This window comes from Cebidichthys violaceus, unplaced genomic scaffold (genome assembly GCF_023349555.1).
Source record: "Cebidichthys violaceus isolate CVI_PGR_0920_01 unplaced genomic scaffold, fCebVio1.0.p SCAF_6, whole genome shotgun sequence".
Lineage (NCBI taxonomy): Eukaryota > Metazoa > Chordata > Actinopteri > Perciformes > Stichaeidae > Cebidichthys > Cebidichthys violaceus.
Window position 1 is genome coordinate 18,049,183 of NW_027176816.1, and position 15,607 is coordinate 18,064,789.

At 46.5% G+C, this 15,607-nt stretch overlaps 2 protein-coding genes across 16 annotated transcripts in view; both read left to right on the forward strand.

Moving 5' to 3' along the window:
* Positions 1–324, forward strand: part of LOC137889061 (ral GTPase-activating protein subunit beta-like) — a 19,717-nt gene extending 19,393 nt beyond the window's left edge. For all 14 annotated transcript variants that reach the window (XM_068732670.1, XM_068732673.1, XM_068732668.1 and 11 more), the window contains one exon: positions 1–324. This exon is cut by the window's left edge and continues 2,007 nt beyond it. The gene's annotated coding sequence lies outside the window, so the exon portion shown is untranslated.
* A 1,532-nt stretch (positions 325–1,856) lies between these two features.
* Positions 1,857–15,607, forward strand: part of prex1 (phosphatidylinositol-3,4,5-trisphosphate-dependent Rac exchange factor 1) — a 73,537-nt gene continuing 59,786 nt past the window's right edge. For both annotated transcript variants that reach the window (XM_068733806.1, XM_068733807.1), the window contains exon 1: positions 1,857–2,218. In XM_068733806.1, the coding sequence (XP_068589907.1) occupies positions 2,075–2,218 (144 nt within the window). In that variant the 5' untranslated portion in view covers positions 1,857–2,074. The remainder of the gene's footprint in view (positions 2,219–15,607) is intronic.

Here is a 15,607-nt window from a genome sequence, read left to right on the forward strand (position 1 = left end):
GTGCTTTGTGCACGTGCCTTTTTTTTTTTTTTTGGAAGGAAAAAGTACATTGAATATGCTTCAAAAACTACATACAATCAGTCATACTTTGTATCCTATGTTACTCCTCTGATGTTTGATCATATTTAAAGATTTTGCCATGTACAGAAGCGGAGGATGATATGTAAATATATGATAGTGTAAGGCATTTACAAGTTGTCTGTTGCATTCCTCATCCGTGAGACGGCGAGAACAGTTGTGTATGTATGCAATTATACGTGTGGGAGCATCACAATGGGTTTTGAATGTAACATGCATCAATTAAAACTATTATTGACATTTTAATTTGTTTCTCCCACTCCTGATGTTTGACTTTTTCCTCACAGGATGGATCTCGGTTACTTTTATTAGTTGGAGCCTAAACTACACCTGAATTAAACGTAAACGTCTTCAGTTATTCTGTTATGAATATTTGCAGCACGTGCGGAATGTGGCCTGTGGCGTTAAACTGTGGTCGGGTGTGTGCGCAAGCGCAGTGAAACAAAGCCGGATATTAACTTGATTAAACAAACCGCAGGTCCGGGGCGAGACCCGAGACAGTACATGTGTGCCTCCATGCCCTGAAGCTGATGAAATATGAACGTACTCTGTTTACTGTAACTACACGTATTTAATGTTGCCGAAGTATAACAGTCATAGCTGGCGCATTATACCCTGTTTGTATACTGTACACACCAACAACAACAGTTGTTCACACAACTGGTTAAATTGAAAAAGTGCCGTTTGAATTCATATTCATGTTGATTAAAAACACATCATCCATGATCCAGACGACACATAATATTCGGATTTCCGAGGGACATAAAATCGACTCGACATCCAGCAGTAGCGCGAGACCAGAAGCCCTGAAACATAAATATGTAGGCACGAGACTCGAATGAGCCCGCGTTCAAAATGGACATAGTAGAGTCGAAATGGACCAGTCGGTGCTGCTATAACAAATTACAAATGAAGGCGGTTTGATTTTCTTAGACCTGACCTCGTATCGGAGCGTGTTACCCGTTAGAAAGAGAGTTGTTTGTTACATTAGCTGCGCTTGTTGCACCGGTATCCACCAGAGGGCGCTATCCTCTCAAATTACGAGCTAACGTTCGCTACAGGTGCCGCTGTGACAGGTAGGGACCCGGAATATTTAGCTAACTTACTCAATAAACATGATTTTAAAAATGTTTAATAGCGTTATAGGTCGTGACCCTCAATTAAAAAGACGAGCTTTTAAAACAAACAAAGTAGTTGAAGCTTGTAATTAAGACCTTTATTTCTGTCTTTAGTTGCTAGCATATATTTGCATTTGGCTAAGAAGTAACGTTAGCTACTTCCACTTAGCCTCACAGCAGGCTGTGGAATTCAAAAGGTAAAAAGTAGAACAATATAGTGACTCTGGGACTCAGTCTTTATGATGTGAATTACAGCATTAGTTTATTTACATCATGTATTTAAATATTTATAACCTGCTAGGGCATATTAGACATTCTCTAGTAAACAGACTGAATTAATTCAGCGCAGCTGCCGTTTTTCTCTCTAGTTAGTTAATGGGTTTACTTCATTATTTACTGTGATTTTTAATATTCTGTGACAAGGCTATACCACAGTAGACAAATCAATGTGGCGTTAAGCCTCAATGACCACCGTTACAGATGTTTCTGTGTTTGTTTTTGTGTGCTCACTGCAGAAGTGAGCCGCGGCCCCCGGTGCGCGCGTGTGCGTGTATGTGTGTGTGTCTCCTCCTCCTCTCTGCCGTCTCTCCAATCTGAACGAATCTACTGTCGCCTCGCTCGCTCTCAGCTGGTGCTGCGACCACACAGCCAGAGGCTCTCTGCTCGTCGCTTCGGTACTTCTGCTGTGAAACTTTATCTCCTGTGTGTGTGTGTGTGTGTGCGGTGCGGTGCGTTTGCGCGTGGCGGCTCGCGAGGGTTTTTTGGGAAACTTGCTGCCGCGAGATGGACTGAAGCAACAAACTCGGCAAAGTGTGGATACTCAGAACGAGGAGAGTATTTGTGTTGAGAACAGCCTCTCTGCTGGTTGAATTAGCACCATGGACGAGGACGACGGGCATCACGAGAACGGCGTCCACGCCACCAAGGACTCGGACCGACAGCAGCGGCTCAGGCTTTGTGTTTTAAACGAAATACTGAACACCGAGAGGGATTATGTGCGGACGCTGCTTTTCCTTCAGTCGGTAAGTTTTGACATTACCTCTTCACGCTGCTCATGCTCACGTTCCGCTTTCTCAGACGCGGACAGAACGCTGCGCCGAACCCCAACTGCGAATCATTCAATTCACGTTTGTCTTTCATTTTGAACAAACATGCACGTTGTGTCAAGACCACTGGTGACATTTTATGAAACGACAGGCTGCACTCTTCAATTCGGCATATATACAGTGCGTGGTGTGGCACATGTTGTGAGATAAAAATAAACTGGAATATTTCCCCTTGCTGTAGTTTACAGGCTGGGTATGACGAGAAACCACCAGAAATAAGTCCTGTGTTTGGCGTGACGTTCTGTACACACGCGCAGCTCCTGTTTGAATCCTAACTTTTTAACCCCACGTTATTGTTATAACGTATATATGCATGCGACAGTTAGACACGCCTCGCAACTGTGGTTTACAGCTGATTGCTTTTTTTTTTCTCCACGCCGACTTTTATTGACAGCTTTATTCTGAGGTTGCAGCCTGCTGAGGCGTAGACGTGTTTAATTTGCTTCGATCATAACGCTTCACGCTCTCAATACTAATACGAATGCTATGTGAGGAACACATTCCTGGGAAGATTTGTTAAGATTTGTGTGCGTGTGTGTGTGGGGGCCATCCTTCACACCTCTCCATTGTGTGTTAAACCTCGGGTTCAAGAGAATCAAAGAAGCCCTCAATCCACACTGGCTTTGCAAATAAATAGATATTCATGAGCATTCAACACCACCACCCCTCCCTTGTCCTGACAGAGATGAGAAACCATCTCACTCACTCATTGCACATCAGCTGCCTTTGATGAATGACCGTCCTGGTCATTTTACACGCTCCTCTCGGCCACCAGCACAGCGGCTCCCACCTGCAGGAAGCTATTCCCCATGTTTGTCACTTCTTGTCATTTGTTGTTGTCTCTCTCCTCCTCGCCTTGTCGTTCCGTGGAGCTTGCACAATGCAGGTGACTTCTGCATCCAGCTGTTGCAAAGTCAGTGTGGTTTTGCTGACTTTACTGTTATGCTTTATTGCTGCCTGTAAGGAAATCCCCTATTTTGTCGCAGCAATGTCAAAGGTCAGGGTCGGCTCCAAAACACAACCCTCCAGCCGGTCGGGATTCTGGCTCCTCTCGCTCGCTTTGCCAACCTCCGACTGACTCGGAGGATTGCCGTCATGTTTTACTTGCAGTTTCTTCATGAACATGCCACTGATTCGGTTCATTCTCCAATTTCAACATCTGGCAAGCGTTTTGTCAAACGCAGCCGAGGTTCCCTCTTTGTCTTGTGCTGTCACGCATTAAGGAACTTCCTCAAAGTTCCTGAAATAGTTCTGTTCGTCTGCACAGGCGGTTCACAGTAGCCTGGGGGTCGCGTAGATATTAGATTATCATACAGAGTTCATGTCAGTGATGCATTGCTTTCTGCAGATTATACCCCCACATAATGTAGCCACGAGATGATGACGGACTCTTTTTCGGGGGCCAGTCTCTGCAGTCTCTGTGGCCCTGCTTCCTTTCTCAGTTCCGCAAGAAGCAGCCGAGGCTTATCTTCTGTTACAAGACAGACCAGGCAGCAGAGGGACATGCTTTGACCCCCCCCCCCCCCCCCAAAAGCCAGTACCGACATAATGATAAAGACAAAGCTCCAATGATTTATCAGAGAAGACTGGAAGCCCGCCCCCCCCTCCTCTGAACATCTGAAAGCTGTCAGTGCCCTCCACCCTCTCCTCCCCATCGTCACATCAATTGGCATGTCTTGATTTAAGCCATACGGTGTGCAGCCAGAGGGGAGTCGGGCTTGAGAGAGTCTGTTATCACCTGGGTCTTTGCATAGAATGCTCTTTTATACACACACACACACACACACACACACACTCTGCAGTCACATGTGAGTGTCAAAACTTAGGCTAGTCCTCATTTTCCCTTGTTATGATAAGACCATATGTTTTATTTTGATTCATGCACACTTGCGGTTTGATAATAAACACTTCTTTCTGTAACTCAATACAATAAATCCTTTGATTTGCTAGAAAAAAAATAGGTAGATTTTTGTTATTTCTATGGTTAACAAGTGTCTTTGAAGGCTGCACAAGATTGCCCTCATTACAAGTCATCTTCTCATATGGGTACATACTGTGCAACCAAGCCTCGATGCCAAAGCACGCTGCTCCATATCAGCGGACCCTATATGTGATAGTATATGTTGTGCGTGCATGAGACCGCTCCAAAACCCGCTGAATCTCCATATGGAGGACTCTCCGTTGGGGCTCGGCAGCTTAGATTGCTTCAGGAGAACGCGGATCCGCAGCAAATCCCTCCCATGCTCTCCCCGTCCAGGGTCCAGCTGAGCCTGCTCCCATCTCTCCACGGGAGGCCAGGCTCCGTCACCAGGCAGCCTACTGTTGGTGTTGATAAGGGAAGTCTGTATGTGGGAGCTCAGAACATATGGTTTCAATAGAGATATGTGAGTGGGGGTGGGGGGGGGGTGGGTGCATAGTCCCCCAGTGTGAAGAGGCTAGAGCAGTGAATGCAAAGTGAGAGCGGTCATTTGTGTTTTCCAAGACTTATTTTGTGATCACGGTTGACATTTTTTCACACACTTTTTTTTGAAGTTAGAGAGCTCCCTACATTTCCCACAATGCCGTTTTACAGCTCACGGAGAATGATTGATATTCTGACGCTTCTTCTGTGAGTTATACATGTACAACGTCTGTTGTTGTATGTTGAACGTCAGTTCCTCTTGACATCACGGAGCATCAATGATCACTGAAGCATTTTCTGCTGTCACACCGGAGATACCTGGACGTGTTTATATTTGCCCCTTTAATTATGTCCAAAATACATCAGCATAGCGGTGTTTTTCTGTATATAGATGCTTCTTTTCTTATCTGCCCCCCCCCCCCCCCCCCCCCCCCCCCCCGTACAGAATCACTTCCCAATCACAATGATTGCAAACGACACAAAAGAGAAGGTTATCCGGCTCTGGCGTCCCAGACGTTTCTGCATGTCACTCATCCGCTGGCAATTACCAGCGCCAACAAGCTCATCCAACGAGCTGGGAGGCAAGGATGTAGGGGCGGTGGGAAGAGGTGAGAAGGGGGTTGTGTGTGTGTGTGTGTGTGTGTGTGTGTGGGGGGGGGGGGGGGTGAAAGAGGGATTAGAGGATTCGTTTTGCTCGGCGCTATCGAACCGAATCTCCAAATCTATCGCTTCTTTGAGGTAGTGAGCCGAATCCTTTTCAATTCCAGGTTTTATTGTGATAACTGTTCGTTTCATGTTTTTGTTACAGCGAATTTCCCCTGTCTGCGTCTGAATCGATCATTTCTTAGTGCCATAGATTAGTGGGGATTTTCTTCAGAGCTGCGCTTTGTTGATTTAATCCAGGCAACTGGATTTTCCCCGGTCATGATCCACCAAAATGTAGGCGATACCTAGGACAGGAATACGGTCAGTGGCGTCATACCCGGTAGACGAGAGGGATTTTCCTTCAAAACCATAAAATTGGGTGTTTGCCCTTTTGAAAGCAGCTGTCCTGCCGTTTTTTTTTTTCCACCACACTGACCCATGTCTTAGTGAATCCTGTCCAGTTAAGACAACAGCGGAATCGCGTGGCCAATAAGTCAGTCAGCGTTTGACCTCCCCTCTTGGTTCTGAGAAGTGTGAGACTGAGAGTAGGAAGGTCTCGTCAGTGCTGCGGGATAATAGGAAACATCTGGAAATCCTGCCCCGTTTGACCCTTGCTTCAGGGCCACACACAAGCCCGTTTACGCATCGTCTAACACTGGCGCTCGTTAGGTGTTCCACTGTGCGGCTGCACGCACACCGTTAAAGCTGCACACCTCTTTCTCCTCTTTCGCTGCCGTTGACTTTTCAGTGCGTCCACCTCACCGTTGACGAGGATCGCTGAGCAAACAGGACGGACGCAAACACATCGTCCCACCGGTGCCCAAACACACACACACACACACACACACACACACACATGCAGGAAGCCAAGCCTTGAGCTTCCTCTCCAAACTTGAGCCTGCGTCTACCTCTTTTCCTTTTTTTTGTTGTTTTTGTTTTTCCTCCGCTCCATCTCTCCAGCCCTCCCCGTTCGGTGGGAAAGACCAGCCTGAAGTTTCTCTGGGCTAAGGGGGGGGGGGGGGGGGGGGGGTATAAATAGCATCAGATTGTAACTCTCATCTTTGCCACAACGCCAGCGGTTTCAGTTCGCTGCAACCTCAGCCCAACTGAAGTCATACAAACACAGGCGCACATCACATATATAGCAGGAGTGAAGCCTGTGCAGTCTGCTGGGGTTCTGTGAGGGTTTGTTCTATCAATACTGGGCTTTAAACTCTCAGATTAATCAAACCTTTTTGAATGCACAAAGCTGTATTCGGGTGGGACAGATGTGCAAAAGAGAGAGAGAACTAAACATCTTGGTGCCCTCCAGTTTGCTTACTCATGCTAGATGTTATCTACTGGCTTTGTGTTTTTGGTTCGGTAGAGTTCAAAACGACGTTCTCGCTCTCCAGGCCGTCTGTTTCCAAGACGTTCGCACACCGGCACTACCTTCAGCTGAGGTCGATGCACACGCCGCCGCTTTAACTCGCCACTGTGCATCCCTCCGTCTCACTCCGCATAATCGGTACCTTGCAGTGCCGCCTTTGCCAGACTAACTCATTACAATGCAGCGTGTTACATAAACGGGGGGGTAAATGCCAGTTTCCAACTTAATCTGTGCTTTTTTTTTTTTTTTAGTCATGTGCGCTGATAAGCCATTTCTTTGAGGCATAAGACTGCAGCAGGAATTTTAAGAATTCAACTTAACAAGTCTAAACCACTGTAACACCCGGAGGCGTGATGTCAAAAAAATAAAAAAGCGCCCCCTTCATTCTCTCCAAAAGAGATGTTTTCAGAGTCTTATAGATACAAATTAGCATAAGAGAAAAGTCACACCACATGTTGTGAGTGTTGACCTGGCCATCCTTCTGGGATGTTTAGGTATCTAATGGATTAAGTGTTTCCCTTCCAATGGTTACGCAACTCAGGGTGAATCTATTCAGCAGTGGACTCTGAGGTGTGTGGAGGTGAGAAGATGTCAAAAACACAGAAGTCACCAGTGTTACAGCAGGTAATCAGTCTTTTTTTAATGACCGGAGCAAACGCCAACTGAAGAGCTGCCACCACTGTGTATGAACAGCTCTTGTCAACAGGCTGATATGCGATACGGCCGGAGACCCGGCCTGACTTCTCTAGTGTCCCCTCAGAGACCATGACTCGGACAAAATTGGGACACGCACTTTCCCAGGCTGGGTACTGGGTCCAGTAGCTGTGCAGCATGTTTTTTGTAGACCACTAGGGAGAATGAATAGGATGGAGGGATACCTACGGAGTGACTTGGCATAGACTTTCCGCCCCCCCCCCCCCCGGGAGCTTCCTATGTGGTTTAGGAGCCGTGGCAGCGGGCTTACAATGTTTGTTTGCTTTCTCAAATGCAACCAGATGCGTGGTTCCTTTCAGGGTTAGAGGTCATTTGCCTCTCAGAGAAAAAAATGCCGAACAACAAAACAGCCACAGTGCGACTAGACGCGGAGCTTCTCAAATGTCGAGAATGAGACGTTTGATAAAGTCTGGGTTAGATCACAGGGCTGCTGAAGTGTTGCCCGATCAGGGCGGGTCGGGGTAAATGCCTGTATGCTGTCCAGCCAGGAAGCTGCTCACACGGCACAATGGGACAAAGCAGGAGCGTCACACACACGCATCACACACACACACATCACACACTACCCAACACAATCTTAAGTAGGTCTTCTTTTGTCTCTCGTCACATGGCACAGAAGCGGTTTCACCGATGGATTTTGAAGTGGACTGTGGACTGATCCAGTCTATCTCATTAGAAGTGTTTTCCTCCAAATACAATCACCAGCTGTATAAAATACGGACGTAGTCTCCGTGACGTCACCCCGTCTGGTTTCTGAAGCGCCGTAGCGATGCTCAAAGTGGGCGGCTCTGGCCGTCGCCATTTTGGTAGTAACGAGAAAGCCCAACTCTAAAAAAAAGGCAAAGAGGTGGATCGTAGGTGGAGATGACGCAGCAGAGCAGACGGGTAGCAATTAGCGACGTGGTACGGAACCCATCTGTCACTCAAAGTGGCCACGCCCTCAATTAAGCCCGTCTTTAGGCCGTACATTTCTACTTTGCACTGTGTTGTTTGTTGTTGACCGTTAAATGTTATGCACCTCCCGTCATGTCAAATTCCTACTTTAACCCTTTTCACTGTGCGTCTTCAGTTCATGAAAGTTAATTATAAACGGCTTGATCGTCTAAAAATGTCTCAGTCAGCGCTTGGTTGTACTTAGCTCCAGCCTATCACTTCTGGTTGCAAAGAACAATGAGATGACGACAGATTTAAATGCTGAGCTTCTTATACACAGTCTTGTGTTTCGGAGCCATTCGACACCTCAGCATTGGCTTCATTTCTTATCACTGGAGGTTCCTTTCTGGTTCATTCTCGGCTCTTTGGACCGTTACTTTGCTCCTAATGTAGCATTCTCACTTCCTCTTGACACGCGTCGTGACAAAAATGTGAATGAAAAGTGTGTCTAATGGCGCCGTGTTCGGCCAGTAGAGCGCGCCGCGTGCGACAGGTCTGAGTGAGTGGTGGAACGATGTGACGGTGGTGTGAAGATGCACGGAGGACGCTGCTGGATTCACTTTTCTAGCTCGTTCGAGGAAGTCTTATGCTTCGATTTTCTTGTCACTTTGTCGAACATCACTTTGAAGATAAACCATTTCACTTCACCAATTAGTGGGGATCTTCTCCTATTTGCGTTATTTAACCCCACGGGTTAAAGAGGCTGCCGACTCTGTTGTTCTAACTGTTCGCGACAGCTGCTGACAAATTCTTAAGGCCTGGTCCGCTGGAGGGCTTTTCTTTTTTTTGGCAACGGTTGGATGCGATGACATTTTTTTTTTTTTTTTGCCGACTTTCGTGGCATGACTAAAGGCCTGAGTCATACGTTCCGGAGATGTTACTGCGATGATTTTGTTCTCACGGGCCGACAGGAAAGCTTTTAGGAAACGGCACGACGTTAAGCGTTAAGCTCCGATTTGTTTTCTGCCCTGATTTACATGACCCTTTACATTTCACGGGATGGATACGTGACGTCATCCTGTTGGTGAATGGAGCCCTTGTTTTTGATGGGGATTTCACCAGGACTGCGCTCTCTTGTCGTCATGTGACCACACGTGATTCAGTCTTTAAATTCCACACGGTTATCTCTCAGCTGTGCTATTTTCTTGCAGAGTCGGAATGTCGTGAATCAAAACGAACCTAGAAGCATCACTTTTCGAAGTGGAAACCAACGCCGTAGTGGCTTCCAAAAGGAGAAGTTGAGATATAATGTAAGTCGGTAGCATCAGTGTTTTCAGAGGTAAAATGAGACCTTTTTCAGACAGAGAGGGCTTTAACTAGCTGCCGCCTGTCTGCCCATTAAATACTGTTCTCTATCTGGTTGGTAAATACACAGTCAGACCAAGTGGGTGCCCTCTATGATCTTCCCCCCTGCTTTGCCAAATGACCATTATTGTGTGGCATGGGACACTAATTTGGTTCTTTCCCACCTTTTTCTCTCCGTCTGTGACCATGACACTGTTTATGTCTGGCCTGCTGAACGCCGCATGTGGCATTCTTAGTTTTGTTTTTGCAAACTAAGAGTAAGTATGAAAGAAAAGTGCTCTGAAACACGTGTGTCCAGGTATTATGGGAAAATGTTGATTATGTAGACAAATAACCAATTTGGAGCTTAAATGATCAACCGTGCCACGTATTTTTTTTTTTCCGTTGGGTCTGTCGGAAGCTTCCCATGTCTCTGATGGCTCACTCAACTCCACACTCGCCACACTCTGATCCAGTCTTTCGGCACCGGAGAACTCCCGTCCAGATGGCTTCTGCAATCTGCTCCGCTGTGTTATCTCCCCATCGCCACATGTCACCCCTCGACAGGAAAGCCACTTAGAAAGAGGACGCATAGACGAACCTGTGTCAAGCACCGGCAGAGATGAAATTCAGTCTATCGATTGGCCGAGATGGAAGCTGAGCGACCAATGTGAAGAGAAACTTCAGCAGCAGTTGTATAAAATAAACATGTCGCCTAACAACCTGGAAAAGTGGAGATATTAACTATGTGCAGCCACTGTGAAAGCGGGGAGCATCTAGCTAAATGAGATGGGGAAACCCCTCCCATGCTCAGTGCCAACTTGTCCAATAAAAACTAGGCATGCTCAGTAGATTAATATGTCTGAGGCCGTGAAACTCCATGAAAACACAATCCAGAATCCAGGCTGAGTGATTTTTTTTCTTCCTCTTTTTGGAGTGCTGGATTTTGCATATTCATCATGTGCATCAGGCATCCATTAATGCGCCAGAGCTGACGAGGGCCTCGTCTTAAACAGGAAGTCTCTGGTCTCGCTGACTGCCTGTCCTCTGTGGTGGAGACACGGTCTCATCTCCCTGTAGTGTTCGGTTTCCGCCCATGTGAGCGACTCAAAGAGCCTTGAAGTTTAAAGTCCTTCAAAGCGGAAGTGAGTGAGAGTGGGAGAAGGAAAAAAAAAACAAAAAACTGGACAAGACTCAAAGAAGACTTTGTGTTTTGGTGATTGGCTCTGCCAAGACGGGTTTCTCTTGGACGACAGCGAGCGACCGGTTGGGCGGGTGAGGGGGAGCTGAGGGAGTTCTTTGGATGGTTGGGGAGAGATGTGAATTACGGCTTCAGGGAGAAAGTAGTCCGCTAAGGTTTGCCGGGGTCCCCTCATTGTGGCGGCGCCGTGGGCCCGCTCCCTGGCTCCGCTGCACACGGCCCACAAAGAGGGGATTTCTTTATTTATTTATTCAATTTCATGCCACGTCGACCCCTAAACGGCCCCCATCCCCTCTCCAAAACTGCCCTGTCCCCCTTTGTGGCCGGTCAGTCCAATCCTCTCCCCCCCCCCCCTCCCCAAAAGGAGAGCCCCTTAATGGATGCATTGTTTGTTAGCTTGTTGTTGTTTTTCTCTCGGATAGGGAGGGGTAGAGAGATTTTGGGGGCTGGTGACCTGAGAAAAGTCCTGAATCTGTGGATCTGGGATTGTGTTTGAGGGTTGTTTCAATAGGTGTGGGAACCGCAGAGCATTGAAAGGGGGCTCTCAGGGTCTTCTGGAGGGAAAAAAAACCCAACAAAAAAAACCCTGACAAGTGTTAGAGCTTGTGCTTGATATACGGGGTCTCTTGTGAGATATCTGAATTGAGTGAGATAGCCCAGCATTGTTGCTGAATGCTGATGTAGCCACGGGCAATCGGGAAGCGTCCCAGTTCTGTCCCCATGAACGCCATCTTTAGTCCCAGTATGGAGAAGCTGCTGGATGCAGTCTGATTGGTCCACTCATAAACGGACTGATTCAGTTATGAGCTGCTCCATGACATGACTTGTAGAAAAAATGGTATATATATACATATACATATATTACCAAATGCAGGTTAATGAACATGGTTTTACAGTGAACGATGCTGATGCGGGGCACATTGGCACATATGCCAATTTGTTTCTAAATCTAGTCGACATATAGTATGTGTTTGTTCATAGACTGTGGACATGAATGTGAGAAACACTCATTATTTATTTCTATCATGTGCAATATAACTTTTCCATTTCAGTTTCTATTCAGCACCGGTGTTAGTGTCACTTCTTAAACACGACATATTTTTGCTCTTATGGTAATTTACTTTTTCAGTTGATTTTATTCACCTTACTCCTTTTCTCCTATTCTATTTCGCACAGCTGTCAGTATTCCTTCTTATACACTTAATACTTATTACTCTTTCGCTCATGTCTAGGTTTTTACTCTGTTGTTTTTTTCTTATACTTTTTTTTATAAATCTCTGGCACAATAATTCTCCTCAGGATTAATAAAGTTCTATCGTATTGTATCTGATCTCTTAAGTTTTTCTTGATTCAGGATTCACTACTACAGCAACAGATATGTTTTGGCACGTCCCTCCCTGTTTTTCTGTAGAAAATACTGGAAACACCTCTCAGTATAATGCAATCCAGTGCGACGCCTCCACAGCTTCCCCAATGTCCACTGCGTGGCCGCGTCCTCACATTAGTCCACATGTCCTGTGGAGGACCTTTTCAGAATGCAAACATCCAAATTAAAGGGGTCCTGACTGTGCGTGACCCTTGACGCCACAGATCCCCTATCAGCAGCGTGTCAGCAGCCTGAATGTTCCCTGACTGTTCGCCGGACTTACTCTCATGTCGCAACTGGTTTCACGATTACTTCTTTCTCTCTCGTTAGTTCCCTTCTGTTATTGTTTCTTGCCTTAAGAAATTATTTTCGATTGCTCGTTAAGCAAGCGTAGTTTCGGCGGTGTGTATTTTTGTGAGCCAGCCCCCTTGACTCAAAGATGTGAAGCGTGTTGCGTAGTTGGCTTGGCTGCAGGTAGAGGCAGATGAGGCAGACGCTGAGGCAGCAGGCCTCCTGCTCCCTGTCCAGTGGAGCGAACGCTGAACCCGCACCAGCATATGGTCCATCTGTATCCTCACACCTTACTGTCTAGCCCCTCTTTGCCCCCCCTCCTCCTCCTCCTCCCCCTCAACACAGATCTGACCCTTTGGCAGTTGGTCATATGACACAAAACCGTCCTAAACAGTGATCACACCGTCTGGGGTGGCGGGCGATGCTGGATGTTGGGTTAGACATGTTTTTGTTCAGCCTGCCAAGCGCTACTCTGGGCGGCGACGACATCATGTGTGAATAATCAAAACAGTGGCTTTGCGTTTCCGTCCGTTCCTTTCAATCCATAGCATAATAAATAGCATCCCTCTAGTCATTTCGTCTTTGTCGGTGCCTTAAAGACACAGACAGCGCTCTCATTACAGTGCGGCTGTTGCGCCACAAAGTTCAGGGTGAAGTCCATAATTTAAATCCCTTTTCAAGTGCGTGGAGCACAATGTGATTTATTTGTTTGTCACAGTTCGGTTGCATGCTAGCGCGAATCTGTGAGACCTAACTTTAGAAAAACACAGTCGAGTTAGCGGCCAGTCAAACGTGTCACATACTTCCTACGCACAAAAGCCACACTTCCTTTTTTTTTTTTGAGGCAACATCTGTCGCTTTTGTGTCGAGAGGCGCTGCGTCGTTTGTTTTCCCTCCCCGCTGAGTCCAATCGCCGTCTATCTGCCTGAAAAGGAAAAACAAACTTGTCAATGATTTAAAAAAAAAAAAGTGTCGGCTTTTGTTCAGTGTGATTACTCTGTTTTCACTTCCTGTTTGCTTGACACATACACACACAGACCGACAATGGCATGCATGGGCACTTCTTCTGTTGCAGTTTGGGCTTTTTTAAATTGTCTTCACTTTTTCTCGCGCACAAGTTGCTGCAATAAAATGGACAGTGACTCAGCTTTTGCGGAATCGACCCCACACCCCCCCATCAACCTGCTCACATGGCCGTTCAGCGAGTAGCATGTTTGACATCTTTCACAGAACTGATGCAAGGGACACCACAATGTGGCATGGGCTTCACACTCAATAGCAGAAGTGCAAAAGTCATTTTTTGCATAGTGGGATCAGTCATATCCTGTCATAATGCAGCGTTTAAACCGAGCAGCATCTTCATGATGAGGCAGGATCCTCCTCTACCACCAGCAGGATCCTCCTCTACCAGCTGTGGCTGGTAGAGGAGGACATCGGCAGTTCAATTCCCGGCTTTGCCTTTTGTGTTCAGAAGACCAGAAAGTCCATTTACAGTGCAGACTTCTGCCAGACACTCATTTTGTTGTGGACCTGAGTCTGAGAGGGCCTTTCCGAACTTCCGAACTGCCTCGGACTTCGACGGAAGGTTTCACTCTTTAGTTAACTTAACCGGGCTCTTGGGCCAAACAGCGTCAAGTCCAGAAAGTGCACGAGTGTGAAAAACACCCTTGTGCACTTGTGTCTGTAAATGAGGGCAGGGGAAGAGGTGTGGGCCTGTGAAGATGCTAACAAAAAGCTAATACGCTATGCAAAGCACTCAGGCTTGTTTCGGGGAACTTGGAGTGATGTAGGATTGCAATTTGCTGTTTAAATGAGATCAGGCAGCCTTTTGAATGTCACACCTTTTATTTTTATTTTTTTCTGCTGGTATAAATGTCCAAATGCATACAGGACAGACTTCTGGACCATTAACATTATCACACTGTTTCACCAGCCTTTGATGCTGCAGGTACTTCTGCTACGAATGGATCTGAAGTGCTTGTACAGACTTTTGAAGGGTGATTGAGGAGGGAACAATCTAGAACAATTATTGAGCAACAGAGAGAACTTGAAGACAGTCCTGGCAATGATGTCAGTGCTGTAATGCTTGCACAACTGCAGCGCAGAATATTAAAGGCACTGACATCTAAGAAGAAGAAGAGTGTTCAATGAGGAAAATACGCTGGTCTGAATGTGAAGAATGTTATCGGTTCCTCCTCAACGACCAGAGTAAGATTAATCTGTACATTGTTTCCAGGAAAAAACATAAATTACTATATGGGAGATGCAAAATTGCGAAAACTGCATTCTGTCTCCTGAAATGATGATGACTGATGCTTTCCTTAATGACATAACTTTAAAGTTTTATATTTCATAAAAAGAGCCACCACATGAATACTGTGTAAATCATCCATGGCTTTAAAAAGCTGTTTTAAGCATCACGTTATTGTGGAACACGTGAATGTGACTTCCATGGCTTCTCTTCCCCACTCTGAAATATCAGTGGTGTAACTCTGCATTAGTGTCGTGCTTGGCAGCCACTTTGTGGTCCATGAAGAAGCTCCATCACGGTTGCGTTGCCAGCCTCCCGTGGGATTGCATCACGAGCAGTCCCCCCCTGCTTAAAAGCCCATCACCCCTGTGGCAAGAGACCACCACGGGCAGCAGCTGAGCCCCCCCCCCCTCCTCTGTGCAGCCACTCTGACTCATTATTACGAGCACGGGGGTATCAAAAAGCAAATTTGGTGTTCCATCTGACCGGCTATTATTAACACATTGATTGATGTCATCGCTATTTTTAGGAGTCGTAAAAGGCAACCGGGCATCTTATGCACAAGATAAAACAAGCCAAGTGTGTGTCACCTGTGGCTCAGTCAGATCTCATTGCCTGCACCAGACGAGAGAGATGTTGTTGTTGTTGTTGTTGTTATTATTGAGTGATTGTCGCCCGTCGTTAATGTACATATATATATTTGTCAATGTCTGATCCTCCACTCTACGAGATTACGCGTCCTTCGGCTCACTGGCAAAGAGGAAGAGGAAAAAGAGGCAGCCGGGTCACCTGAGACGGGAGATTAGAAAGCAAACATCCAGCCGCCTCTCAGCATGTTCATTAAGAAGCA